General features: G+C 37.9%; 1 protein-coding gene, 1 non-coding gene and 1 pseudogene across 4 annotated transcripts in view; all 3 read right to left on the bottom strand.

Moving 5' to 3' along the window:
- Window positions 1-26,910, bottom strand: part of RECK (reversion inducing cysteine rich protein with kazal motifs) — an 85,806-nt gene that overhangs the window by 25,295 nt on the left and 33,601 nt on the right. For all 3 annotated transcript variants that reach the window (XM_070794748.1, XM_019966193.2, XM_070794749.1), the window contains 5 exons: window positions 17,352-17,385; window positions 15,098-15,295; window positions 11,346-11,613; window positions 8,634-8,813; window positions 3,040-3,252 (listed from right to left, as the gene is read on the bottom strand). In XM_070794748.1, the coding sequence (XP_070650849.1) occupies window positions 3,040-3,252; window positions 8,634-8,813; window positions 11,346-11,613; window positions 15,098-15,295; window positions 17,352-17,385 (893 nt within the window). The remainder of the gene's footprint in view (window positions 1-3,039; window positions 3,253-8,633; window positions 8,814-11,345; window positions 11,614-15,097; window positions 15,296-17,351; window positions 17,386-26,910) is intronic.
- Window positions 3,274-8,615, bottom strand: LOC109563031 (NADH dehydrogenase [ubiquinone] 1 alpha subcomplex subunit 5 pseudogene; annotated as a pseudogene).
- Window positions 13,664-13,782, bottom strand: LOC139184715 (small nucleolar RNA SNORA40). Its single transcript, XR_011568279.1, has one exon. It is a non-coding gene; the product is annotated as a small nucleolar RNA SNORA40 (small nucleolar RNA).

Here is a 26,910-nt window from a genome sequence, read left to right as displayed (position 1 = left end):
ATGAGAAAAGTACAAATGAAAGTCTACAGAAATTTGTAGTTTGGATAAACTACTATCAGCTGGAGAAATCTGGGAAGATTCCATAGCAATGACTGGAATTTAAGAGGGGCTAAGACGGACAGTCAACGTTCTAGGAATCAGCAAAATAAAATGGACTGGAATGGGTGAATTTAACTCAGATGACCATCATATCTACTACTGTGGGCAAGAATCCCTTAGAAGAAATGGAGTAGCCATCATGGTCAACAAAAGAGTCCAAAATGCAGTACTTGGATGCAATCTCAAAAATGACAGAATGATCTCTGTTTGTTTCCAAGGCAAACCATTCAATATCACGGTGATCCAAGCCTATGCCCCTACCAGTAACGCTGAAGAAGCTGAGTTGAACGGTTCTATGAAGACTTACAAGACCTTTTAGAACTAACACCCAAAAAAGATGTTCTTTTCATTATAGGGGACTGGAATGCAAAAGTAGGAAGTCAAGAGATACCTGGAGTAATGGGCAAATTTGGCCTTGGAATACGGAATGAAGCAGGGCAAAGGCTAATAGAGTTTTGCCAAGAAAATGCACTGGTAATAGCAAACACCCTCTTCCAACAACACAAGAGAAGACTCTACACATGGACATCACCAGATGGTCAACACCAAAATCAGATTGATTATATTCTTTGCAGCCAAAGATGGAGAAGCTTTATACAGTCAGCAAAAACAAGACCAGGAGCTGACTGTGGCTCAGATCATGAACTCCTTATTGCCAGATTCAGACTTAATTGAAGAAAGTGGGGAAAACCACTAGACCATTCAGGTATGACCTAAATCAAATCCCTTATGATTATACAGTGGAAGTGAGAAATACATTTAAGGGACTAGATCTGACACAGAGTACCTGATGAACTTTGGACTGAGGTTCGTGACAATGTACAGGAGATAGGGATCAAGACCATCCCCATGGAAAAGAAATGCAAAAAAGCAAAATGGCTGTCTGAGGAGGCCTTACAAATAGCTGTGAAAAGAAGAGAAGAGAAAAGGAGAAAAGGAAAGATATTCCCATCTGAATGCAGATTTCCAAAGAATAAAAAGGAGAGATAAGAAAACCTTTCTCAGCGATCAATGCAAAGAAATAGAGGAAAGCAACAGAATGGGAAAGACTAGAGATCTCTTCAAGAAAATTAGAGATACCAAGGCAACATTTCATGCAAAGATGGGCTCAATAAAGGACAGAAATGGTATGGACCTAACAGAAGCAGAAGACATTAAGAAGAGGTGGCAAGAATACACAGGAAAACTGTACAAAAAAAATCTTCACGACCCAGATAATCACGAGGGTGTGATCACTCACCTAGAGCCAGACATCCTGGAATGTGAAGTCAAGTGGGCCTTAGAAAGCATCAATATGAACAAAGCTAGTGGAGGTGATGGAATTCCAGTTGAGCTATTTCAAATCCTGGAAGATGATGCTGTGAAAGTGCTGCACTCAATATGCCAGCAAGTTTGGAAAACTCAGCAGTGGCCACAGGACTGGAAAAGGTCAGTTTTCATTCCAATGCCAAAGAAAGGCAATGCCAAAGAATGCTCAAACTACCGCACAATTGCACTCATCTCACACGCTAGTAAAGTAATGCTCAAAATTCTCCACTCCAGGTTTCAACAGTACGTGAACCGTGAACTTCCAGATGTTCAAGCTGGTTTTAGAAAAGGCAGAGGAACCAGAGATCAAACTGCCAACATCTGCTGGATCATCAAAAAAGCAAGAGAGTTCCAGAAAAACATCTATTTCTGCTTTATTGACTATCCCAAAGCCTTTGACTGTGTGGAGCACAATAAACTGTGGAAAATTCTGAAAGAGATTGGAATCCCAGACCACCTGACCTGCCTCTTGAGAAACCTATATGCAGATCAGGAAGCAACAGTTAGAACTGGACATGGAACAACAGACTGGTTCCAAATAGGAAAAGGAGTTCGTCAAGGCTGTGTATTGTCACCCTGCTCATTTAACTTATATGCAGAGTACATCATGAGAAACGCTGGGCTGGAAACAAGCTGGAATCAAGATTGCCAGGAGAACTATCAATAACCTCAGATATGCAGATGACACCACTCTTATGGCAGAAAGTGAAGAAGAACTAAGGAGCCTCTTGATGAAAGTGAAAGAGGAGAGTGAAATAGTTGGCTTAAAACTCAACATTCAGAAAACGATGATCATGGCATCTGGTCCCATCACTTCATGGGAAATAGATGGGGAAACAGTGGAAACAGTGTCAGACTTTATTTTTTGGGGCTCCAAAATCACTGCAGATGGTGACTGCAGCCATGAAATTAAAAGACACTTACTCCTTGGAAGGAAAGTTGTGACCGACCTGCACATTAAAGAGCAGAGATATTACTTTGCCAACAAAGGTCCGTTTAGTCAAGGCTATGGTTTTTCCAGTGGTCATGTATGGATGTGAGAGTTGGACTGTGAAGAAAGCTGAGTGCCGAAGAATTGATGCTTTTGAACTGTGGTGTTGGAGAAGACTCTTGAGAGTCCCTTGGACTGTAAGGAGATCCAACCATTCCATCCTAAAGGAGACCAGTCCTGGGTGTTCATTGGAAGGACTGATGCTGAGGCTGAAACTCCAATACTTTGGCCACCTCATGTGAAGAGTTGACTCATTGGAAAAGACTCTGATGCTGGGAGGGATTGGGGGCAGGGAGAGAAGGGGGAGAAGAGGATGAGATGGCTGGATGGCATCACCGACTCGGTGGACATGAGTTTGGGTGAACTCTGGGAGTTGGTGATGGACAGGGAGGCCTGGCGTGCTGCGATTCATTGGGTCACGAAGAGTCGGACACGACTGAGTGACTGAACTGAACTGAACTGAGGAAGGACAAGCAGTGGGTGAGTACAGATACAGGGTAGGAGGAAGAGTATTTTCAGCAAAGAAGGAAAATTGGGAGAACATCTGACATGTGGGGGTGATGACTAGAGATAGGCTGTGGGTAGAGATCATAGAGGGTCCAAACCAAAACTGGAGAGTCATTATGATGAAAGAAACTTACTTGCAAATAATACTGCCCCGTGATTTACTATGACAAGGCTTAATCTGCAACGAACAAGCTATTGCTTTCCACATTTCTGGTTGGCACTTTTTAATGTCAAGAACAGGTATGCTGATAAATGGCATCTTTATGCTTCCTTTTTCCCACAGCTTCATGTCATTCATGGCTCCTTGATCTGACTGAGCATTGCAACTCCTGAAAAGTTCTGTTGGCCTGAAGAGAAAAAAGGCCAGAAGGAATCAAGAGGCAATTATTTTCTAGAAAGAAGCTACGTGTAAAATCTTGACATGCCAGTGTATCAGGAAAATATATTTTTTTAAAGAAGAAAGTGCATACAACCCATCAAAGAATGTCAGCTTTGAATGTATGAAGATTCAAAGCAGACATCAGCACTAAGACTCTGATTGAAATTTTTCTTTAAAATACAGATTTTTGTGAGGCACTTAAAAACTTCAAAACACTGTAGACTATCATCTCAGACCATACTATTTCTTTCATCTCATAAAATAAATAAGTTCAAGTTTTAAAAACTGAGGTATAATTTATAAAAATAAAATTTATAGATCTTATGGTTAGTTCAATTTGACAAACATATACATTCATATGGGCATATCCAAATCAATGAGCAGCATTTCTATCCTGTTAAAAAGTTCCCTTGTGTCCCCATCTAGTCAATGCCCTTCCCTGCTACTGCACCCCAGAGGCCACCACCACTCATATTCAGATCACCAGAGATTAATTCTCAAATGGAATCATACTGTATGTAGTCTTCTGGGTCTAGTGTCTTGAGCTAAAGAATCTTGAGATGTACTCATATTGTGCATATAAATTGCTTATTTTTATTGTTCAGTCATATTTTATTAATAAATGTATCATAATTTGTTTATCCCAGTGGTTCCCAAACTTTTTGATCTCAGGACCCATTTACACTTTTGAAACTAAAGAGTTCTCAAAAAGCTTTTGTTTATGTAGACTATATACACCAATATCCCATTATCATATTATAAATCAAAACTGAGAGATTTTTAAAGTACTTATTAATCCATTTAAAATGATAAACCCACTTCACGTTAACAAAAGGAAGAGAAGGGTAGGTCTGTTGCAGTTTTGTAAATCTCTTTTAATGTCTGGCTTTAAAAAGACAGCTGCACTTTCATATGTGCCCCTGCATTCAATCTGTTGCTATATCACGCCTTAAAGCAGCTGGAAAACTTCACTATTCACTCTTGTGAGTGAAAAAGGCAAATAATGTCTTGGTATTATTATAAAAATAGTTTTAATCTCATGGGGTTTTGGGAAAACAGAACACACTTTGAGAAATGCTGGTTTATTCATTCATTCACTGGTTTAGCGACATTAAGGTTGCTTCTAGTTTTCATGTCTCTTTCCCCTGGCTATGAATGGCACTGTTGGGTTATAACTTTCTAAGAAACTGTCAAACTGTTTCCAGAAGTAGTTACATCATCTTCTGCTCTCACCAGCCAAGTATGAAAATTCTAGCTGCTTTACATGCTTGTCAGTCTTTGTAGTTAATCACTCAATTGTGTGTAGTGGTATATCACTGGTTTTAATTTGCATTTTGCTGATGACTAATTGCACTGAGCACCTTTTCATGCACTTATTGACCATTTTGATATCTTCATTTGTGAAGCATCTTTCCAGCCTTTTGACTTTTTTTAAAGTTGTCTTTTTACTATTGAGTTGTAAGAATTCTTTATATATTCCAGACATTAAGTTCTTTGTCAGACATATGTATTACAAATATTTTCTGTCAGCTTGTGGTTTGCCTTTTCATTTTCTCAATGGTGTCTTTTGATGAACAAATTTTTTTAACTTTAAAAATTTATTTGAGATACTATATTATTGGGGTATAATTTACATACAATATAATGTGAAGATCTTGAAAGTTCAGTTCAGTAAGTTTTGAAAATTATATTCATCTATATAATCAAGCCCCCAAATAAAATATAGAACATTTCTGTCACTCCATAAAGTTCCCTTATACATTCTTCTAGGCGATTTCCCTTTCTGCCAGAGGCAAGGACTTTCTGATCTTAATCCTTAATGATTACTTTTTTCTATTCTTGAACTCATACATGTGGATGTGTTTTGGGTTGGGCTTCTTTCACTCAGCATAAGATTCATCTGTGTTTTGGGGTTTATCAGTACTTTGGCTTTTTTTTCTCTCCTGCTAGGTACTGGCTATTCTATTGTTTAAATACCACAGTATGTTCTTTCATTCTCTTCTTGATGGATGTTTTATTTATCCACCCCTGCTTCCCATTGGAGAAGGAAATGGCAACCCACTCCAGTGTTCTTGCCTGGAGAATCCCCCAGACGGGGGAGCCTGGTGGGCTGCTGTCTACGGGGTAGCACAGAGTCAGACACGACTGAAGTGACTTAGCAACAGCAGCAGCAGCTCCCCATTTTGGAGTTCTTATGAATAAGGGTGCTATGTAAGCCTTTTGGGGGAACATATATTTTCATGTGTCTTGGATAAATGCTTCAGAATGAAATTGCTAGGGTACAGATTTAACTTTTTAAGAAATTGCAAGAAAACTTTCCAAAGTGCTTAAACACATCTTATACTCCCAACAGCAAATTATGAAAATTCCATTTCATGCACATGCTTGGCAGTCTTCTGCTTTTAGCTATTTGGTGTGAGGGAGCATCTCATTGGGGTTTTAATTTGCATTTTTGCATGACTAATGGTAATGAACTTTTTCTATACTAAGTGGTTGTTTTGATGTCTTTTTTTTTTTTTTTTTTGATGTCTTTTTTGATGAAGTGTCCTTGGAAGTTTTTTTGCCCATTTTTCAATTTGACTTTTACTATGCTGTTATAGGAATTATCTATATATCCTGGATATAATACCTTTGTCAAATGCATCTGTGTGATTGTGTGTGTGTATGTGTGCATTTGTGAAGTAGGAAATATTTTTTCTCAGACTGTGGCCTCTCTTCTCAAATTTTAAATGGTGGCTTTAAGTCAACAAAAATGTTTACTGTTGAACTCCAGTTCATTATTTTTTTTCTATTATAATTAGTATCTTGTGTCCTGTCTACAAAATCTTTGTCTATATCATGGTTGTTTAGAGATTCTCCTATTTTTTTTTCCCAGAAGCTTTTATTTTTATATCTATGACCCATCTTGAATTAATGTTTATGGTGCGAGATAGAAGTTAAGGTTCTTTTCTATTTTCATACAGATATTCAACTGTCCCACCATTATTTGTCAAAAAGCTGTTACTTTTGCACTGAGTTGCCTTGCTTTGTTGAAAATCAAGTTTCAGCACAGTGTGGGTATACTATTGCTTTTCTATTTTGTCATTGATCTGTTTGTCTAAATTTATGCCAATATCATACTGATTTAATTTCTATTGCTTTATAATAAGTCTTGAAATCATGTACTGTAAGGTCCCCAAATTTAGTCTTTAAAAATACTGTTTTAGGTATTCTAGGTTCTTTGTATTTTCATATGAATTTTAGAATTAGACTGACACTTTCTATTTTAAAAAGTCATTTGGGATTTTGATTGAGGTTGCACTGACTAGAGTTCAGATTGGTTTCAAGAGAATTAACATCTTAACAGTATTAAAATGTTCTAATCTACAATTCTCTCCATGTATTTTCTGTCTTTAATTTCTTTTTGCAAAGTTTTCTGGTTTCTAGAGTAGAGTTTTTGTACATCTTTTGTTGAATTTATCTCTAAGTATTTCATATTTTTTATGCAGTTGTATAGATTTTCTTTATAAATTTCATTTTCTAATTGTTTCTTGCTAATAAACAGAAATACAATTTGCTTTTTTATGTTAACCTTATACCCTATGACTCTGTCAAATTCAAGGATTTAAGGGGAGTTTGTATGCAGATTTTATGTCATCTCCTTTTGCAGTTCCCTCCTTTCTGGGATTTTCTATTTCCACATCCAGCTACTCTGGCAGCCCCAAACTCTGATCTCTTAACTCCTCAGCCCAATACTGCTGCTTTTTGCTTGAAATCTATATGCCATGCCAGGGGACTAAGAGTGCCTATGAAGGAAAAACTAGATAAAAGTGGCCCTCACTCAGTGTGGTCTCTATCTTTCATGAGATGTAGTTCTTCCTGCATTAGGTCACTCTCAAAGGCCTTCAAAACCATTATGTTTTTGTAGTTTATATAGGGCTAATAATTGGTATTTTTTAAATATAAAAATATTTAATTATATCAGTTTCCTATCAACAAACAAGTCATTGAAGGCTGTTTATACTGGCCATTTCCATTGGTTGGCAGGAGGCTCTTTCACTAAAGGATCCCATGGTTTCCACTGAACCGTTTTTCTTGTCAGGCTTAGTTCCTTTTCAGCTTGAAGAATTACCTCTTTTACTTGGCCACCCTGAAGTTGCTCTCCTAGTTTTTTAACATCTGGTTCCGCTTTAACCATACTCAGCTTCTCATTTGTAATCTGTTCTGTATACTTCCTATATGCTGCATTTTTTAGGGATCTGTCCAAGAACATCAAGAAACTTTGTACACAATATTTTTAGCCTCTCATGTGGAGTCTTACATACAGCTAATCCCACAAGGTCAGCGGTCTTCAGCAACCCCGCCATGAGAGCCATAACTGGTATTGACAGGAGTGTTAGTCTGATACAAACTGCTCTACCATTACCATAAGTTAGGAATATATCCAAATTTAACTTTAAACATTTGATAGATCTCAAATTTGCTCAACCTCTAAGCCAGGTCTTTATTGGCTAATATTAGCTGTAAAGATATCTCAATTTTCTTTCTTGAAATAATAATCTGAATACTTTTAAGAGGATAGAACTAGCTTGAGGTAAACTCCTCAAGGTGTGTTAGCTTGAGGTAAACATCCTATGAACTTCCTTCTGGATCAACTGATTGATTCTCTGTCTTTTTGCCCTCCTGATCTTTGGGCTGTGCCTCACAAATCAACTAGCCCCCTTTTCTTTAGAAATTCTCCCTCTCTGGCTTCTTTGATACAGCATTCTGTATGCTTCTGGATGCCCCTTTCCTGGTTTTCTTCATTCCTTCTTCAGCCATTTCTTCAGTTCTTGGCTCTTATTTTTCTTATCATAATGGATATCTCAGGAAAACACCTATTTAATTGCTCCTGTAAAGAATGCTTTTGTATGTCATAGGGGACTCACTGAGTGTGAACTTCAACCAATCTGAAGCAAGTTGTCATAAGAGGGTATTTGGATGAATAAATTGTTCACATTGCTTTACTCTGCACTGAATTATTTTTTCACTGGTGATGCAGAGGAAGGGAGAGAGGAAGAATGGGAGATTGAAGGCAGAGGGACTCTGCATTCTAGAAGTCTGAAGCATCTTTAGATTAGAAGTGGCTTTGTTATAGTGCTTCCTTTCCCAGTGGTGATTTACCAGGTAGAATACAGCCTTTAAAGATGAAATGATAAAGATATACTACTTCCTTTTAACTTAGCAGGAACAAAATCAGAGTTCTTAAGGAACTCCTGCTAAGGAACATTTTAGCAGAGTTCCTGCTAAAATGATCTTTTTTCACTTATTTAAAAATAAGTCAATTAATGACAAAATACTTCCATTCCATGTATAGTAATTTGCTCTTACCTGTTGTTAAAATTAGTGCAGTAAGTGAGGTTTCTACAGCCCAACTGGCAAGGTTCCCGGACATCTGCTAAACAGGTCAGCATGGACACTTCCACTGGATTATATTCACAAAAGCGATCAAACTCTTGCCAACTCTGTGTATTGCCCCAGCTCATGCTATAGAGTTTAGTACACAGTTCTCTGAAACAAAAGCACAAATACAGAAACATACAAATCAGCCAAATGAATATTTGATTTGCATAAAACTTAAACTCTATGAACTGTGCTTTAGAACATAAATGAAAAAAATATATAAAGATCAAAAGACTAAGACCTATCTTCTAGAATTTAGAGCCCCCAAAAGTAATCTTTTACATGAAAAAGTTAGCTTTCTTTTATTATCGCTCTCTTTTCTTTGCCATGGTTGCTAGAAAGCTTGGTGTTCAATTTAATGTTTAATCATATTTGTACATCCTTATTCTTGGCACCAGTATTCCCCTCTATATTTCTGATCTCTCTTTTACCTTTAAAGAACCTGCCTGCAAATACAGGAGACATAAGAGATGCAGGTTTGATTCCTGGGTCAGGAAGATCCCCTGGAGGAGGGTGTGGCAACCCACTCCAGTATTCTTGCCTGGAGAATCCCATGGACAGAGGAGCCTGGCAGGCTATGGATCATAGGCTTGCAAAAAGTTGGACACGACTGAAGCTACTTTGCAGCAGCAGCAAATGTAAAGCACATGGTTCTGCTTCTACCAAGACATAGTCCACTATATTTATGTTCATCACATGAGGCAAAAATGTAACTTGATCCTCAGACTCCTTTTAAGAAGCATTATAGACTTAAGTTCACTAGCTTCTCCCTGAAAAAGTATCCCAAGCAACTTATAGTCCTTAAGATATACCAAGACAGCCTATATATATAGGCTTTAAGAATTTCAAAGCTGCTATAAACTATTATATATAGCAATATATACTATATATATTATTGTAGTATGCATGTATTCTTATTTCAGTACTCGCTAATTATAAAGCAACTTCGGTGCATATATATATAGCTGAAACAGAATCAGGATCATTTCCAAAGTGATTTCACATTTTATACTCATTAATTTTTAACACTGATAAATGTAATAAAAGTATAAAAAAAGTAATACGTAATATAAAATTTTAATACTACCAGAATGTACAAAGTCACAAGTAAAAATTCTCCACCTCTGTCACATTTTGACTCTCATAATTACCTCTATGAGGAGGGTACTTTTACTTTTATAAGTTTGCTCATTCACTTTACCAACATTTATTGCGTGCCTATTTTATGTGAGGCCCTGTTCAAGGCACTGGCTATGCAGTGGTGAATAAAAGAAACAAAGTCCCTACTCTCAGTGGAGCTTACACATCATGGGGATGAGAAAGCTGAGGTACCTTGAGGTACCAAGATCCAACAGGCACCTGGATCTGGAAAATCAGTACTTTCTCTAGTCCTTACTTTCTGTATGACCTTGGACCTTGTTTAATATCTCAAGTTAGTTTTCTATATATAAACAAGAATTAATACAAATTGACATCAGTCATAAGATGATACCGGCCTTGTCAGATTTCATGAAGATGAACAAGATGAAAGTGAAAGCATTCAGTAAACCATAAAACCTTACATCAAGATAAGAGATGTAGTGTTTTTTACCAAAATTCTTCTTGGATGACACAGCCATTCCAATCTCCAGTTGATTACAGGGCACAACTCTTTAGTAGACACTCAAAGAATTATTCAGGATCCTTCCCAAATATATACATTTATAATTCCTATCAGTAACCCAATTTCCAATTATAGGACCAACTTAACTTCTCTTTTAGCCCTTCTGTTAATTTTCTTTGGATGTTTTCCAAGTTTTTCATATCTTTGGTAAAGTTTAATGAGCTATTCTAGGCACAATTTTTTGGTAAAGTCTATCCAATTTAGGAAACACAGAGGAATTTCCTGTTGGTCCAGTGTTTAGGACTCCATGCTTCCACTGGAGGGGGCCTGGGTTCGATCTATGCTCAGGAACGAAGATTCCCACCCCCCACCCCCCCGCCACCGCCGGCAAAAGACTGCTTCACTGTTTGTATGTCATATTTATTCAGGATATTACAGTAACATGTGGTACATTTTCACCCAAAATATCTCTAATAAAGCAAACTTCTGTGTTCTACCATTACTTTATCTCCATTTATTCTTGTCTCTAGATTGTGTTTCCTCAAGCCTACACAAATAGTATTGTTAGTTTTTTATCCCTAAGTGTATCACCTAAATAAATGCCAATACACTGCTGTCTAACTCCAGATACAAGTGTCAACTCAGGTTACTCACCAATATACACAAAGAGTTGATTAAGTTCAAAGTTTCATAGTTTAACAAAAAATATCTCTTAGCTGTCAGGTCACAACATCTACATTGTAGGCTTACTTGAGGATAACCTCGAGGGTAGAATTCATATTGCATCATCTTTAAATATTTAATGCCCTGCCAATGCTATTGCTCTCACTCTAAAACATAGTGCTTTTAGCTCAATGTACAAAAACAATGTTCTATATATACATGATGCTCAATAAACACCTGCTGGATGAAAGAATGAGGGATTTTATATCTTCTGAACTCTTTACACAGTGCAAGAATATAACACACATTTCCTTAAATTCATTAATTAAAAGCTATTTTCTACTGGTTTTAATAAAGGAAAATGAGATACTGACCTACATGTTGAAGTGTTTGCTTTAGAACAACAATGCAGTTTAGCACCATCAAGGCCTGTAGAGGGAGGAGGATGCAGAGTGACTCCAGGGTGAACAGACTGTGAGCTTTCAAGAAAACACTGCCAAAGTGGATCCTGAGGCAAAGGCTGGGTCTTACAACCCTCGATGAGGCCATCGACAATCTCCATTTCTGTTTTCTTAGACATCAGAATTCTCTTGCAGGCACTTTGGCAAGCATGATCTTCAGCTCTGTCACAGCAATACAAACCTACAGTTTTGGAATAGAAGTGGATTAATTAGCTGGTTTTATAGCATGCACTGCTCAGGCAGAAGAATCAAGTAGTATACTGGAATCCATTACTACTCTGAGTCATGTCAACATCTCCAGGATATTGAGCCTACCAAATTCTCTTTCCATTGCTTTGCAGTGTAGCAAACAAGTGAAAAGCTAAAGGTGGACTAGGTATCTATTATCAGATTCTCCACTGTGCTCATTCATGGGCTCTCCAGCATCATTCCTAGATAAATGAAAGATCCTCTTACACCAAAGAGGTCCTTACCTGCAAGGTGTTTTATGTTCCTGGAAAGGATACAGTAGGTCAAATTGGAATTATTTCATGCTAGAAACAACTACCTAAAAGGATCATGTTCTTGACATAATGAAAAAGATGACTAATTTTAATAGCAATAATCACAAATACTGTATTTCATCACATTCTGGGATAAAAAGATTTATAAATCTGTACAAATTAATCTAAGTAGTAATTTAAATAATACAATAACAAACTCTGACAAGGTATCAGTTTGTTATACTTTTCTATAAAAAACTAGAAAGCATGTGAACACTTTCAACCAGACTATAGAATTCAAAGGGCTTCTTTGAAGTAGTTTTCTTAGGAGTTTGACTTCTTAAGAAGCCTATTCAGGAATATCTGTTTGTAGCTTTCTTTTCCAGTTTTCCTATATATTAGCACAGACATTTGAAATGGTTGTTCTTTTACCCTTAAAACATTTTCTGCCTTTTTTTTTCTTTTGACCTGCTATCAACTTTGCTTCAGCAGCACCTCTCCATAGCCTAAATGTCAGTGAAGACAGATCTCTCTTTAAAATAAATGAATGTTATTTGCAGCAAGTGCTTCACCCTCTGATTTTCCTCACACAATCACAAAATGTCATAAGCCTTAGTTAGAATCTGGCCAAACAAGGCATAGCACTGCTTTTGAGTTTACAAAAACAAGTCTTTGAATATCCCAGTGTAAGTCAAAACACTGGCATCTGGCTTACAAGCCTTTTGCCAGTTTTGCTTAATTAGTCAGTTACTTTAAGTCTGATCACCTCTAAATGAAGAAAATGATTTATAGGCTTTACAAAGCTGAGATTCTGAAGATCCCATAAGGTGCAAGTTCATCAGGAGGCCCTGACTTTTGAAAAGTATGAGAATCTCATTTGTACTGATATTTTTATTATAAAAGTAACAAATGTTCATTGGTAAAATTCAAATATTACACATCTAAACAATGTGGAACAACTAGGTATTAACTAAAAATGAATCTTACTATATACATTTAGTTCTGCAACTTCCTTTCCTTGCTTATTACATCTTGGACTTCTATAATAAATATACATTTTTTTCTGGTATTATAGTAGATTTACAGAATTGTGTTAGGTCCAGGTGTACAGTAGAGTGATTTGGTTATACATATATTTTTAAATTCTCTTCCATGTTAGTACAAGATATTCAATAGAGCTCCCTGTGCTATATAGTAAATCTTTGTTGCTTATCTATTTCATATATGGTAGTGTATATCTGTTAATCTCATACTCCTAATTTATCCTTCCCCACACAACCTTTTCCTTTGATAACCACAATTTTGTTATTGGTCTGTGAGTCTGTTTTATAAAATGTTGATTTGTATTATTTTTTTTTAGCTTCCAGATAAAAGTAATATACTATTTCTCTTTTACTTCAGTTAGTATGAAAATCTCTAGCTCCATGCATGTTGCTGAAAATGGCATTATTTCATTCTCTTTTATGGGTAATATTACATTGTATGTTATCACATTTTCTTTATCCATTCATCTGTTGATGAACACGTGGGTTTTTTCCATGTCTTGGTTATTCTAAATAATGCTGCTTTGGACACTGGCATGCATGTTTCTTTTCTTTTCTTGTTTTATGTCAACATTAAAACAAACAACTAGATCAATACAGGTAATAATTTAAAATCTTAATATATGAGAGCAAAGTATCAGCTCTATAGCCCTGGAAAAAATCTTTACATTCACCAAAAGACACCCATTATATCTGTTTTGTGTATCATGATGCTTCTTATCTGTAACAAATCTCATACAGAACAATGAGTACTGGGTTGCAAAAGAGGATTTATTTTTGCACCTGTCTATATAAGTCTTTGTCTACAAATGAAACACAAGTGCTAGTATGTTTCTTTTCAAATTAGAGCTTTCATTTTTTCCACATATATATCCGGGAGTGGAATTGCTGTTCATATTTTTAGTTTTTAAGGAACCTCCATACTGTTCTAAATAGTGGCTGTACCAATTGAAATTCCCACCAACAGTATAGGTGGGTTCCCTTTTTTTCACACCTTCTTCCGCATGTATTATATATATATATATATTATATTCTGCATGTATTATTTGCAGACTTTTTGATAATGGCCATTCTGACTGGTGTGAAGTGATACCTCACTGTAGGTTTTTTTTCTCTCATTGTAGTTCTGATTTGTTTTTCTCTAATAATTAGCAATGTTGAGCATCTTTGCATGTACCTGTTGACCATCTGTATGTTTTCTTTAGAAAAATGTCTATGTAGGCCTTCTGTATATTTTTTGATTAGTTTATATTTTTTGATATTGAGTTGTATGAGCTGTCTATATATTTTAGAAATTAAACCCTTGTTGTCACATTCTTTTTCAAATGTTTTTCTCCCAGTCTGTAAGTTGTCTTTTTATTTTGTTTATGGTTTTCTTGCAAAAGCTTGTAAGTTTCATTAGGTCCCATTTGTTTATTTTGCTTTTATTTCTTTTGCCTTGGGAAACTTATCTAAGAAAACATTGTTATGATTTATGTCAAAGAATATTTTGCCTATATTCTCTTTTAGTTTTATGTCATGATGTCTTATAATTAAATCTTTAAGCCATTTTGAGTTTATTTTTGTGTATGGTGGGAGGCAGTATTCTAACTTCATGGATTTACATAACATACATCTCCCTTTTCGCAGGTTGTATAATGTTGTTATTATAGAGATATGTAGTTTATTTAATCAATTTTAATCAACACCCTATTGGTGGATGTTTAGGTTATTTCTAGTTTTTCTCTATTAATAGCAATGTTGTAGTAAACATCCTTTATATGAATAGATTTGTTTTTACAAATTTGTGTTTTCTTAAAGGACAAATTCTGAGAAATGGAATTACTAGATTAAAAGGTATGGTTATTTGAAATGCTCATGGTCATAGCCCAAATTCTGGCCCCCTCCCCCAAACACCCATACCAATGAATTCTCCCCCTTCAGGATAGAGAGGGCCTGTTCCTTCATACCTTCAACAGCTCTGTCATTCTTGGCATCTTTTAGCTAAGACAAAAATGACCAATCTGCCAAATCTAAAGACCAAAGGAGACCTGGGTTTCCCAAATGACCCAGACTATAGATATCTTCAAGAATTTATTTCCTTTTTACAAATTATTTACCAAAGATTGAAATGAGAGGAATATATATGGCTTTTACTTACTATCTGTTGGGTTCCTCATTGGATAAGATTGGGTGTAATTGTTCACACAGTGTATTAATCGTGGACTAATAGAGGCACAATAATTTTCCACTGCTTTGATCTGAGAAGGACCAGGAGAAGAATCTGTTCGAAAAATGGCTTGACAGTATTCTCGGCAGTTTGTGTGATGACCTGCATAACTGCAACAAACTGATCCCACTAGAGGAAAAAAAAGATGACAGTGAAATGAAATCAGCCATTCGCTAACATTCAATCATCATAATAATGATGAAACAATTTGTGTCTTTTTGAATTTGAGAAATAAAACCATGCCATGGAAGACATATACTTAAAGTCAGAACTACTGTAAGCATAGCCATGGGGACATTCAGGTGGTCACTGGTCTGAGAAAGTCATTTTTTGTCAACTTATAGTCTATAATGCAGTGGTCCTCAGCAGGAGCAGTACCAGCCCATGGGAGAACTTGAATGCATGTGGAAGTATTTCTGGTTTTCATAATAACTTGAGGATATCTGCTGGCATTTAATACATGGGGGTCTAGGCTGTTAAATGCTCTGCAATGTACAGGACAGTCTCATACAATCAAACTGTCTCCTAAAAGCTAATAGCACCCATGGTGAGAACCACCAGACAGTTTCTTTCCATGTCAGATTAGTAGAGATTCATAAACAAAGCAAAGCAAAGCAAAAAAAAAAAATTGAACATACCAAAACAACAAAGCTCCAAATAGCTCCTTTATAAAATAGGACCGATAAAAACTAAGAGATATCAGGATCATTTCATAAATTTGCAAATTATATGTGCCTATCTTGAAATAAAATCCCCAAAGTTCTATGCTGTTTAAACATCTCCAAGATTAGGACTAAATTGAAAGTTCTCAACTCATAACTGATATGACCTGCTTCAATACTGAAAAGTAAAACCCACATTTGAAATAAGTGATTCTGGATTTACATATTTTTAAAAATCAAAGTAGACTGTTTAATTTATCTGGGAAGAGCAGGATGAGTGGCTAGGGGTGAAGATGTGGGATTTATAATGAAGAGGAGCAAGAGGCCCTCACAGGAAAGGCTAAGGGATCTGTGGGAGGCCAAAGGGAGCCAAAAAGGTAGAGGGATGGCCATAAAAGGTTAAGAAAAAGGCAGATGGGAAATCTCTGATAATTATTAGGGATGGTTATATAGGAACCAGACTCAGGTTTCAGTGACTTCTATAGAACAGGGAATTCAGGTGGCTTCCAGAAATAATAATAATGATAAAATTATATACAAATGAACTAAACTAGTACTAAACTAACAGCAAGACAAGCCTGTTTTCATTCACAGCTACATTTATCACTGTCAACCTCAATGAGGCTAAAACTGAGGGTAGAGGTGATGGATGCTGAGGACAAAGAGACAAGAGAGAATGGGAGAAGGAGTCCCCCATGAGGCTGGCTTCCCTGCAGTGTGGGAGGACATAAAATTATGTGTCAAAGACTATCTGGGAAATGTTGAACTAAATCCCAATAAAAAAAGGGTAGCAAATAAAGTACAGACAGATAATGTTTCTGGTATTTTAATACACCCACTACCAAGCTCATCTAAACAACTCTTTGTTCCTTGATTGCGTTTCCCCATTTCCAACTGCTCTCATTGTTTCCTTCACCTATAATGTCCTTCCTCCCATCTCTACTGTTCACATCATGTCTGTCCTTCTAGGCCCAGCTCAGATACCAACTCCACAAAGTTACTTTTAAGCACCCTGCAGGAGGTGATCTCTCCTTCCTCTGAACTCCCACAGCACGTTCTCAGTAACTCAAGCCCATACCTACCACGTCCCAGGGTTCTTTGTGTACAGATTATGCCCTCCAAGATGTGTATCTGCCCTGCACAAAGCAGGGCAAGCAGTCAGTGAATATCTGGAAGCAACTGAGAGGTAGCCCTCAGCAACTGCTACATTATTTTACATCATATTATGTGTGCTCAGCTTCTGAAAGTTATCCAAATGGGGCATGATCTTCCTCTAAAACACCCAGCACTATTATCTGCTTTGTAAATCTCCAACTAAGACATGGGAATTGTTAGAATTCATGAATGGCTCGACGCTCCAGAGGAAGCAGCCTATCAGAATCCTGCTGTGCACATTCCTTCAGATGGTTTAGCAACAGTCTGTTATAACAGCAAAGTGTTGGCAATATTTATAATAGCTAAATCATATTCTGTAAGCTGTGTTTTGCTCTTTGGATTGCTGGTATTGCTGATAATATACTTACTTTCATTTCTGCTAATGCAACTGAAAAGAGCATTCTGTAAATTAAAGAAAAACAAATAAAAAATTAACAACCACACAGAATTTCTAATTTTATTCCACTTTATAGTTATACAGAAATCTGGATATCAAACTACTTAATCTTTCTCTAAATCCAAGATTGAGAACAAAGAAACTATGATATAGCATCCTGGTGAAAAGAGAAACCATCTTCAAATACATTAAGAATATAAAAAAGCTTTTAGAAAATAATAAAGGATATTTAGGGAAATACATTAATATATTTCATATAACCACAGTATTTTAAGAGTTGAAAGGACCTTAGAGATCACTTCTAATTATACTCAAACATGGCCATACACTAGACTCACCTGGGCTTCCTAGGCTTTACCCTAGACTACAGAATTGAAATCAGGAACGAAGCACAGAAATCTAAATTTTAAACAAGCCCTCAAAGATGATTCCTCTATAGCCATCCTAAGGACCACAGTTGGGGGATCTCTCTACTACTTTACAGATAAATAAAACATTTCCTCAGCAAGGAAGAGAGAGCCCCAAGTCACAGAGCAAGTCAAAACTAGAACCTGAGACTACAATTAACGTAACTAGATCTCTTAGATCATGAAAACATCACCCTGGCTTAAAATCATTGTAAGGAAAATAAGAAACAAGACAAAAAAATTTCTGGTAGAAAGTGAGTCGGATGATCAGGGCTTGTTGGCTAAGATTAATATCACTCACATTTGAAAGAGGATGAATTCTTAAAAAAATATGTTGTTGTTGTTCAGTCCCTAAGTCACACCTTGACTCTTTGTGATCCCGTGGACTGCAGCACGCCAGGATTCCCTGTCCTTCTCTATCTCCTGAAGTTTTCTCAGACTCACGTGCACCGAGTTGGGGATGCCATTCAACCATTTCATCCTCTATTGCCCCTTCTCCTGCCTTCAATCCTTCCTAGAATCAGGGTCTTTTCCAATGATTTGGCTCTTTGCATCAGGTGGCCCAACTACTGGAGCTTCTGTATCAGTCCTTCCAATGAATATTCAGGGTTGATCTTCTTTAGGATTGACTGGTTTGATCTCTTTGCTGTCCAAGGGACTCTTAAGAGTCTTTTCCAGCACCACAGTTCGAAAGCATATAGGTATAAATAAAAGGTAGATAGAAATCAAGGGTACCCTTATTAATGAATACAGATGATTTTGGCTTTTAATTGTAACTAACTTCCAAGCTGCCTATGTGATCTGGACTTATTAAGGGACCAGCTTTACTGACATTTAAAACTTAGCTTCAAGGATCCATCTATGTAGTTGTATGAAGCTGTGCTGCATTTTCTCTACTATATAATATTCTACTGTAGGAAAAAACCACACTTTGACTTATCCAAAGCAAAACAAAATACTAGGACCCATAGATAAGGGTCAATAATTCACTCAGTATGACTTCTTTCTGCTAGAGGCCTCATCAAACAATATAAAATAGTGAAAAGTAAGTATTTTTGGTATTCTTTAGTAGTGGTCTGTTTTATATTTCTCTTCATCCATGTTTATGTATTTTAGTTAGCTACCTATTATAGGTAGCCCTCAATTTTGGTTCAATGGTTTTATGAACACTTTCAATAAAATGACCTAAATCAATATTAAAAAGTCATCTGTTACCAACTTTCCAGCCCCTCTTGACTGGGTTAAAATAAAATCAATAAAATTCTCATTGTCTTTCTCCTTCAAATATGCTGGTTGTTCCTTTAGGTTTTAGCTTTTTTGGTCCTGTTCCTAAGGAAGTATGGTTATTATCTTGGTGGCCACCCTAGGTTGCACGGCCTGATTTCCATTTTTGTTCTTCTTCCAGTTATTCTTAAATTCTCTAGAGCTGTAGTTCTGAAGTGGAGGTGATTGTGTTTCCCAGGGAACATCTGACAATGTCTAGAGACATTTTTGGTTGTCATAACTCATGGGGTTGGGGTGCACTACTGAAGTGACATCTAGTAGGTAGAGGAGTCTAGAGATGCTGTGAAACATCCAACAATGTGCAGGGCAGCTCCCCTGCAACAAAGGACAATCCAGCCCCAGATGTCAACTGTGTGAAGGTTGAGAAATCGTGCTCTAGAAACTTACAAACTTTTTCAAGCTTGATTTTTAAAAACCTCAATCTTAAAAATAAAAGAAATACCACTCTGGGTCACTCTTGTGGATCACTTAGCTTCAGCGAGAGGTACTAAAGGACATAAAATCTGAAAAACAGCAGAGATCATCTAATCCAATTCCTTATTTGACAGAAGCCAACGACTGAAGTCCAGAAAGTCTGAACCCTAGCTTTCACCCACAAATGAGTCAGCAAACTATGGCACATGGGCCAAATCTTGATCACTGCCTGTTTTTGTAAATAGTTTTATTAGAACACAGCCACACCCATCATTTACATATTGTATATGGCTACCTCACACAATAATGGCCGAGTTGAATGGACAGTGAGCCTAAAATGGTCTATATGCCTAAAATATTTGCTATCTGACTCTTCACAAAAAGTTCGCTAACCCCTGACATAGAAGGACTCAGATGTCTCTCTTGATGTCACATCCAGAGCTCAGAGATATTCCCTAAGCATTTCTCATTTCTCTTAATGTTCACTGATAGACCTTTCAGGCATACGGTTACTCTAACTTACTGAACTAAAGAAATATGAACTTTCATATTTCTGCAAGGCAGCACCTCTAGTGTTAATAACATGTTTACATCTCTTTCTTTATCAATTTTAAGGTTTCAAAGAATGGTCCTTGCAGAGAATAGACTGGTGGCTGCCAGGAGGGAGAGTGTGGGAGACGGCTGGATTGGGAGTTTGAGATTAGCAGATGCAAATTGGGATATACAGAACTGATAAACAAGGCCCTACTGTATAGCACAGGAAACTATATTCAATATTCAGTGATAAGCCATAATGGGAAAAAGAATGTATATACATGTATAACTGAGTCACTTTTGCTGTAAAGCAGTAACACAACACTGTAATTCAACTATACTTCAATAAAAATATAAAATTAAATTTAAAACTTACATTAAAAAATAAAAGAATGGTCCTTCACTCAAGTATACTGGTATTTGATAAATTCATCAATTCTCTGTTGCTTACTTTATATGCATCATGATTTTATCATATCCTTCTCTTTGATACGATTCCTAACCATATGTAACTACACCTAAAGTATAAACTATAGGTAACTTTTTTTGGCGGGGGGGCGGGGGGGGGGCGGGGAAGGGGGGCCACAAAGCATGTGGGATCTTAGTTCCTTGGTCCGGGATCATATCTGTGTTTCCTGCATTATAAGCATAGAGTCTTAACCACTGGACTGCCAGAGAAGTTCTAGTAACTCTGCCTTTTTACTGCTTATTGTTGTTTAGTTGCTAAGTTGTGTCTGACTCTTTGCAACCCCATGGACTGTAGCCTGCCAGGCTTCTTTGTCCTTGAGATTTCCCAGGCAAGAATACTGAAGTGGGTTGCCAGTTCCTTCTCCAGGGGATCTTCCTGACCCAGGGATTGAATCCAGGCCTCCAGCAGTAGCAGGTTGATTCTTTACTGCTGAGCTACCAGGGAAGCCCTTCACTGCTTAAACTACTGCTGGTTAGTTGACAGGGCTCAGGACACACATGAGTTGCAGCACCGGCTTAGTTTCTTCATTTCTTTAAACGGTCAATCTTGTGAGTCTTGGCTAAACTCGTCTTAAGTCTGGTGAAGGGATCAAATATCTTATCGCCATCTAGTGGCAAAAGCAGGCAGTAACTGAGGGTTTATACTTGGGTTTATATGGAGCCTCTTTTGACCTCCTGCCACCAATACTATACTCATATAAACACCTCCCCCACCCGACTCATTTTACTCTAGAAGAGATCAAAATTACAGGGTAACTGAGGTGAGAACCTACCACAACCTCAGAGACCCAAAGAACAAGCCAGCATGTGGGAGTTGACAGTGTCCCCAAAGATCTTTAAGTCCCAAAGCCTTCACGATATAGGTGGAGAGACAGATATACACAGTAAGCAAAGGGCAGAGCTGGGTGGGGCTAGAACCCAGAGTGCTCTGCTTGTGCTCTCCTATGACACTATCCTGTGAGAAGACTTTGGATTATTATTTTGAAAGTAGCCAATGCAAAGCTGAATTTATGTCCATAGAGTGATCTATCTTAACAGTCTCCTGTTTTTAAAATCAACATCTTAAATTGTAAAAAAAATAATCTTGGTTATTATATCCTTTAAAAAATTTTGAACATGAAGTCTTTCTTCAGGCAGCTGCTTTCATTAACTAGTTCCCTGCCCTACCTTCAATGGTTTTTGAGAACTGCAATAAGCCCTTCCACCTAGTGCTGGGAGCAGGTAACCTGTGGGCAAACCTAGTAGAAAAACTAAGATACAGAGTGAAATCAACAAGAACCCTATGTGATCTTTCATGTCACATCGACCTTCCTTTTGGGGTCCAAGTAGGAGGCACATTCTGCAGCTCCAACTTCTTGTTCATAAGTTAGCTCTGTAGATTTATTTTTGACCTGGTCACCTGCTTTTCCACTTCAGTGACCCCTTCTAACATTTCTCCACTTGTCCACTTGTCTCAATCCTGTCTCTGTCCCACTGCCTTTCTACTATAACTGGTCCCTCCAGCTCCCTTTCCCATTCTCACCAATGATGATGATGAAAAAAAAAAACAAGGATCGTATGAATCTTATTAAAAACAAACAAAATCAAGCTTGAATCTTTGATGTTTTAGTCACTTCTGGAGAAAGACCCAAAAGAACACATTCTATGAAATGTTAATGTTTCCTATTCCCAAGGCTACTAGTTAAAAGTAAAAGGGACTGTTTTGTTCTGAAGACCTCAATAAATAAAATCAGTTTGCTTTGCACAGATGGACTGAAATTTCTCCCAGTTTGAAGGTTTGCATGAAAAATCTAGCTTATTAAATGTTAAATCAGAGATTAAATACTTGACCTTTTTTTTGGGTCACACCACACAGCTTGTGGGATCTTAGTTCTCTGACCAGGGATTGAACCTGGGCCACAGCAGTGAAAGCGCTGAGTCCTAACCATCAGATCGCAGGGAATTCCCCAACAATGGAACTTTAAAAACATGTTTTTTTAAACCTCTACAAGATGTTTTCTCCTTGTTGTGGACACCATGGCTTTTTTAGTGAAAAAAAATCTAAGTGACTAGAACACGTAAAGGAGTTTAATATGACATTGTTGCTGTTTAGTCACTAAGTCATGGCTGACGCTTTTGTGACCTTATGGACTGTAGCCCATCAGGGTCCTCTGACCATGGGATTTCCCAGACAAGAACACTGGAGTGGGTTGCCATTTCCCCCTGCAGGGGATTTTGCTAACCCAGGGATTGGACCTGTCTCTCCTGCATTGGCAGGTGGATTCTTTACTGCTGAGCCACCAGGAAAGTCCCTTAATGCAACATGGACATCACTAAACAAGTGATTCTTCAATTTCTTCAGCATTTCAAATAATGTCATTTCAAAAGTGGGACAAAAATGAGACCCTAAACTAAGATTAACAGGTCTAGACTACTCAGAGAAGTTTGTTCATGATTACCACAGAGTATCCAACCAACTGGAAGCAAATTCACTGGCAAGTACTATAACACCTGCAGAGTAACACAAGGTCTAGAACAGAGCTTACATACAGTATGTGTCTGTGGCAGACTGACTGCAGCAATGGTTTCGATTTTTCACACTTCTCTGTCTATTTCTCTCACACTAACTCTGGACTTGATCGTGTGATTTGCTTTAGTTAAGGGGACAGCACTAAGTGTGAGGAAAGTAGAGGCCTCCCATGTATCAATACTTGCAGGTTTCACTTCCTCTCTTGGGCTTGGGCCGCCACCATGGGAACTTGTCAGACCCAGGCTGTGAGAGCGCTGGGAGAGACTCATGGAATAGAGCTGAGCTGACTTAGCCGAGGGCATCCTAAACCAGCCAGGCCCTGGCTGATTTGCCAGGTAATGGCAGATGGTTAAGTGGGCCCAGCTTGCTCAAATCAGAACTGCCTAAATGCATGAGAAATAATAAATTGTTATAGTTCTCGGCTATGGGGTTTAGGAATGGCTTGCTACACAACATTACTGTGATTACAGATACAGTATTCAGTGCTTTCTCTGCTCATTCAAAGAATGACTAATTCATAGACATTTACACAGGGTTTTCACATAAAACTGCTATTTACTCTGAAACAAAGAACCTTGTGTACTGTCCAGAGTGGGAAAATTTTCTATTAAAAATTCTATCTATAAAAATACTAACTGTAGCACCTATTTACAGGCAACAGATTTCTGTTCATCCTTTAAGTCTTACCTGCTCTGTGAAGACTTCCTCATTACCCTGGGCAGGGTTTTTTTCCTCCAGGCTTCAAGGTGTCTTATATAGACTTCTAGCAATGTACTTGGATTTGTATTATAATGGACTATTTGAATTTCCCTCCTCCCAAGGACTAGGCTATGGACTTCTTACTGTTCTCAGAGTACAAAGATCCTTCCATCTTTGTACTCTGAGAACAGTGCCTGGTACATATTAAATGTATCAACTCAATGAACATTGAAGGAATGAATGAATGACAGATGCAAAGAAAAGTGAGACATGGACTCTGCTGGTAGGAACTCAAGCAATTAGCATTAAAAAGTGATAGGCAAACGAAGAGTTACACTATAAGGTGACAAAATGCTACAATAAAGTATGCAAAGTGTTTATATGTAGCAACTAATATTTTTGAGTGTGGAGGGAAGAGGGCTAAGCAGACAAGATTTTAAAGAGGTACCATCTAAGCCAGAATTTGGATAGGGGTTTTGGTATTCTGCGGTAGGGTGGGATTTCACAGGCGTGTGGGTAAAGGGGGGTTCTGATTTGTAATATTTGCTGATATGTATGGCATAAATACCCCCAACATGGCTGCTTTTCAAGTTAAAAACTGGCTTGCAAAATTCCTGAATATTTAACAACTGACCAGTTCTCCCTAGCAGGTAGGAGTTGGCTCTAGCCTGCTACTGGATGGGAACGATAGGATGGATTCAGGGAGCAGGAATTCCAGGACAATGGGTGGTACAGCCACAACTAACTAACAAAACACACAGCCAATCTGGGAAGTATAAGCAGTAACCTGTAGAACTGTCAAGGAGGGAAGAGTTAGGACCAAGAAAAGCTTAAGTACACCAGGCTGAGGAACATGAACTATATCTTACGGGTGAGCCACTGAAGAGTTTCAAGGAAGGGAGTGTTATGACCATATCTGATATTTAAAGAGGTCACCCTAGAAGAAGTGGAGATAGTAAAAAAAAGAGGAGAAAGTAGAGACAGGGAAGCTACCTGGGCAGCTATTGTAGTAGTTCCCCAAAGTGGTATAAAGGCCTGAAACAGGCTATAACTAAGGGTCTGGAAAGTAGGCCCATTTAAGACATATTCCACAGGCAAATCTTTAGGGTTTTATGGCTAGTTGTTCTTTGTTTTTGTGGGAGGTGGTGAGAAAGAAGAAATAGTAGACAATACCTTTTAGGTTTTTAGTTTGTGTATCTGGGAGGCCTGTACTTGAACAACCAAGTGAGGAAGATAAGAAAGATGGTAAGTTTTTGTCTGGGGATGAGTGTATATGTGGCGTTGTGTAGTAGTAGCGTGGAGGGAAGAAGAGGTAGGGAAGATAAGTTAGTTTGGCTGATTTATTGGGGCAATCAAAGCAATCAGGGTAGATGAGATTCACTTCAGTTCAGTTGCTCAGTTGTGTCCAACTCTTTGCAACACCATGGACTGCAGCACGCCAGGCCTCCCTGTCCATCACCAACTCTCGGAGTTTACTCAAACTCATGTCCATTGAGTTGGTGATTCCATCTAACCATCTCATCCTCTGTCGTCCCCTTCTCCTCCTGCTTTCAATCTTTCCCAGCATCAGGGTCTTTTCCAATGAGTCAGTTCTTCACATCAGGTGGCCAAAATATTGAAGTTTCAGCTTCAACATTAGTGCTTCCAAGGAATATTCAGGACTGACTTCCTTTAGGATGGACTGGTTGGATCTCCTTGCAGTCCAAAGGACTCTCAAGAGTCTTCTCCAATACCACAGTTAAAAAGGATCAATTCTTCAGCACTCAGCTTTCTTTATAGTCCAACTCTCAAATCCATACATGACTACTGGAAAAACCATAGCCTTGACCAGACAGACCTTTGTTGGCAAAGTAATGTCTCTGCTTTTTAATACGCTGTGTAGGTTGGTCATAACTTTTCTCCCAAGGAGTGTCTTTTAATTTCATGGCTGCAGTCACCATCTGCAGTGATTTTGGAGCCTCCCAAAATAAAGTTTGCACTGTTCCCACTGTTTCCCCATCTATTTCCCATGAAGTGATGGGACCAGATGCCATGATCTTAGTTTTCTGAATGTTGAGTTTTAAGCCAGCTTTTTTACTTTCCTCTTTCAAGAGGCTCTTTAGTTCTTTGCTTTTTGCCATAAGGGTGGTGTCATCTGCATATCTGAGGTTACTGATATTTCTCCTGGCAATGTTGATTCCAGCTTGTGCTTCATCCAGCCCAGGGTTTCTCATGATGTACTCTGCATATAAGTTAAATAAGGAGGGTGACAGTATACAGCCTTGATGTACTCCTTTCCCGATCTGGAACCAGTCTGTTGTTCCATGTCCAGTTCTAATTGTTGCTTCCTGACCTGCATATAGATTTCTCAAGAGGCAGGTAAGGTGATCTGGTATTCCCATCTCTTTAAGAATTTTCCAGAGTTTGTGGTGATCCACAAAGTCAAAGGCTTTGGCATAGTCAATAAAGCAGAAATAGATGTTTTTCTGGAACTCTCTTGCTCTTTCGATAATCCAGCAGATGTTGGCAATTTGATCTCTGGTTCCTCTGCCTTTTCTAAATCCAGCTTGAACACCTGGAAGTCCACGATTCACGTACTGTTGAAGCCTGGCTTGGAGAATTTTGAGCATTACTTTACTAGCGTGTGAGATGAGTGCAACTGTGCAGTAGTTTGAGCATTCTTTGGCACTGCCTTTCTTTGAGATTGGAATGAAAACTGACTTTTTTCCAGTCCTGTGGCCAATCCTGAGTTTTCCAAATTTGCTGGCATATTGAGTGCAGCACTTTTACAGCAGTAGATGAGACTGCCTAGATAGAAAAACCTGGCCATTTGGATTACATGGGGTCATAATCTAATCAGACTTGATCAGATTTCCCTTTGGGGATGATCTTATTCAGTTCACTTCTGAGAAGAATGGACTAATGAGGAAATACATAAGCTCATCAGACTAAATGGGAGCTATTCCATTTAGCTTCTATTCCATTTAATTCCATTAGCTTCCCCAATACAAAATATGGCAAAACCAAAGAGCATACAAATGGAGAATAATCAAGATTTTATACTATCTTAAGCCAGTACTGCAGGACCTAATAGGTTTCGCTCTTTTTGGAGCTCATCAGCTGCAGGTAACGGCTCAAATCTAGTCCCATACAGCACACCTGTAGAGCATTTTACCATTACAAAGCCTCCCATTCACCATCTTCTATTTATTATATTCTGACAATCCTTGGCGTTT

Source organism: Bos indicus, chromosome 8, assembly GCF_029378745.1.
Source record: "Bos indicus isolate NIAB-ARS_2022 breed Sahiwal x Tharparkar chromosome 8, NIAB-ARS_B.indTharparkar_mat_pri_1.0, whole genome shotgun sequence".
In the NCBI taxonomy this organism is placed as follows: Eukaryota; Metazoa; Chordata; class Mammalia; order Artiodactyla; family Bovidae; genus Bos; species Bos indicus.
Note: the sequence above shows the minus strand (reverse complement) of the source record. Positions and strands in the feature narration are given on the sequence as shown.